General features: G+C 53.0%; 1 protein-coding gene across 1 annotated transcript; it reads left to right on the forward strand.

Moving 5' to 3' along the window:
* Positions 1-1,203: 1,203 nt before the first annotated feature.
* LOC134057243 (olfactory receptor 14J1-like) lies at positions 1,204-2,160 on the forward strand. Its single transcript, XM_062514240.1, has one exon. The coding sequence runs from the start codon at positions 1,228-1,230 to the stop codon at positions 2,158-2,160; it is 933 nt and encodes a 310-aa protein (XP_062370224.1). The 5' UTR covers positions 1,204-1,227.
* Positions 2,161-3,167: the final 1,007 nt, after the last annotated feature.

Raw genomic sequence — 3,167 nt, forward strand, 5'->3', positions numbered from 1 at the left:
TTGAACACACTCTCTGAGGGATTGAGTCTGATGTAAACAGCACCAAATCCACTAGAGGGTCATTAAAGTCCTTGTGCTGTGTCTGTGCTGCTGAGCTGGGCTGGGATCCTGGCATAGAGGACAATCCTGGCAACCAAGAAGAGATTCAAAAACCCATTTCTCTTGATGAGCAGCTCTTCTCCCAGCCCAGCAGGGCTGAGGGCACTGACTGCAGCCACCCCAGGCACAGCACAGAGGCACAGAGAGCTTCAATCAGTCAGGGCTGGGAAGATGCTCACAAGTGCCTGGGGCAGAATCACTCCCAGCCCTGGACACAGGAAGCCTCTGGCTGCAGGACAATGCAGCTGCAGCTCCTGCAGTGATCTCCTAAAGCTGGAACATCCCAATGCCCACAGACTCTGTGAGTACATTCTCTGATTCTCTCTCCTGTAGAGCAGCCAGGGGTGCCCAGGGCTGTCCTGCAGAGCAGGGTCCTGCAGCCCAGGGTGCTGTGCTGGGCAGGGACTCTGCTGCCTGCCAGGGACAGCTCTCAGCCAGCCCTGGGAGCTGCTGACAGCACTGGGGGACAAGGTCTGGGTGGAGGGAGACAGCTGGTGAGACTTGGAAGTGTTCTCCTTGAGTGGTGAGGATGGTGCAATGATCAGGACTGCTCCCAGCATGACATTTATCTACAGAACATTTCCAAATAGATTATACAGGGAGCACAGCAAGTCAGGGTCTGCATAAAAGGGAAAATCCTGATTTTATAATCTACTGCTCAGGGTCACCTAGATGGAAAATTGAACCTTGATATTCATATCTCTATTCAGGTTGAGAACAATAAAAACAATTTCTCTCAGGTCTGAATAAACCAGGCAAAGAAAGAAATCAGCAGAGGGTCCCTTACAGGCACCATCACTGTTGCTTTTCCAGCCTCCTCAGGGTTGCTCTGACTTTGCCATCAGAGCCTGCAGAGGCAGAGCTGGCCCTGGCAGTGCCCTGTGCTGGGAGGGGTCTGCAGGGCAGAGCTGAGCCCCCAGGGCTGGGCTGGGCTCTGGCAGCACTGGCAGGGCCCAGCCCTGGGCACAGGGAAGCAGCAGCTGGCAGGGAGAGCTCCAGGCAGCAGAGCCCTGGGCAGGCAGTGGGGGGAAAGTGACACCAAGCTGGGCTGGGATATTTCAAGTCATCTCCAAACCAAACTATTCCATGATTACTGTTCTTACAGATCCCCATGCCAAGACACAGCAAATGTCCAACAGCAGCTCCATCAGGCACTTCCTCCTGCTGGCATTGGCAGACACGCGGCAGCTGCAGCTCCTGCACTTCTGCCTCTTCCTGGGCATCTCCCTGGCTGCCCTCCTGGCCAACGGCCTCATCATCAGCGCCGTAGCCTGCGGCCACCACCTGCACACCCCCATGTTCTTCTTCCTGCTCAACCTGGCCCTCACTGACCTGGGCTCCATCTGCACCACTGTCCCCAAAGCCATGCACAATTCCCTCTGGCACACCAACAACATCTCCTACTCTGCATGTGCTGCTCAGCTGTTTTTCTTTGTGTTCTTCATTTCAGCAGAGCTGTCCCTCCTGACCATCATGTGCTACGACCGCTACGTGTCCATCTGCAAACCCCTGCACTACGGGACCCTCCTGGGCAGCAGAGCTTGTGCCCACATGGCAGCAGCTGCCTGGGCCAGTGCCTTTCTCCATGCTCTGCTGCACACAGCCAATACATTTTCCCTGCCCCTGTGCCATGGCAATGCCCTGGGCCAGTTCTTCTGTGAAATCCCACAGATCCTGAAGCTCTCCTGCTCACACTCCTACCTCAGGGAAGTTGGGCTCATTGCTGTAAGTAGTTGTTTGGTATTTGGTTGTTTTGTGTTCATTGTTTTCTCCTATGTGCAGATCTTCAGGGCTGTGCTGAGGATCCCCTCTGAGCAGGGAAGGCACAAAGCCTTTTCCACCTGCCTCCCTCACCTGGCCGTGGTCTCTCTGTTCATCTGCACAGCAGTGTTTGCCTACCTGAAGCCCCCCTCCATCTCCTCCCCATCCCTGGATCTGGCCCTGTCAGTTCTGTACTCAGTGGTGCCTCCAGCCCTGAACCCCCTCATCTACAGCCTGAGGAACCAGGAGCTCAAGGATGCCCTGAGGAAACTGATGACTGGACAATTTAAGAAGCATTAAAGTTGTAGCAAATTTCTGCATAGCTCATGTAATAAAAGTAATCTTTGCTAGTTCTCTTTGGATTTTTTTTCCCTGTTTTTTATCTGTGTTTTCAGTTTTTAATATTGTCTATAAACCAAGCCCATCGTTTCTGCCATCTCTCCTTTTTTCCTCTCCACATTTACTGTGACACACAGATTGTGTCAATGCAGAGCTGTGCTCTTGATCATTTTAAATGAAATAAAGGATATGCAAAAAGTCTTTTCATGGCAGATGCTCCTTGTATTCCCTCCTCTGGAGCAGAAGCAGCAATGTCTGTGTGCAGAGCTGGGGACAGATCAGTGATGGCACAGCTGGCCACACCATTCCTGATCCAGGCCATGTGCTAGGGGCCCACCTGGGCACACTGCTGGCTCATGTCCACCCTGCTGTCCATCACTGCCCCCAGGTCCCTTTCTGCCTGGCCCCTCTCCAGCCACTCTGTCCCCAGCCTGGAGCACTGCAGGGGTTGTTGTGGCCAAAGTGCAGGACCCAGCTCTTGGTCTTGTTAAACCTCACCCTGTTGGATTTGGGCCTGGATCCAGCCTGTCCAGGTCCTTCTGCAGAGCTCTCCTACCCTCCAGCACATCCACACTCACACCCAGCTTGGTGCCATCTGCACATTTGCTGATGCTGCACTCAATTCCCTACTCTGGATCATAAATAAATATGTTAAACAGGACTGGGCCCAAACTGATCCTGGGGGGACACAACTGCAAACATGCTGGATGTGGAACCATTCCACTCAAACCTCTAGGTCCAGATGTGCAGTCATTTCTTATTCCAGGCAAGGAGAATGAGGGGAGATCACAAAGGACATGTGGAAAACCTTTGTTCCCATGGACTCACACAAGTTCTGAGATTCTGCCCTGTCTCTGTCCTTTGGGATTTTCAAATTCTGACCAAATCAAGGCTTGGACCACTTGGTCTGACCCCGTTTCTGACAGCTTGGGCAGCAGATTTGCTGACGTCCCTTCCAACCTCAGCTT

Source organism: Cinclus cinclus, unplaced genomic scaffold (genome assembly GCF_963662255.1).
Source record: "Cinclus cinclus unplaced genomic scaffold, bCinCin1.1 SCAFFOLD_32, whole genome shotgun sequence".
Classification (NCBI taxonomy): domain Eukaryota; kingdom Metazoa; phylum Chordata; class Aves; order Passeriformes; family Cinclidae; genus Cinclus; species Cinclus cinclus.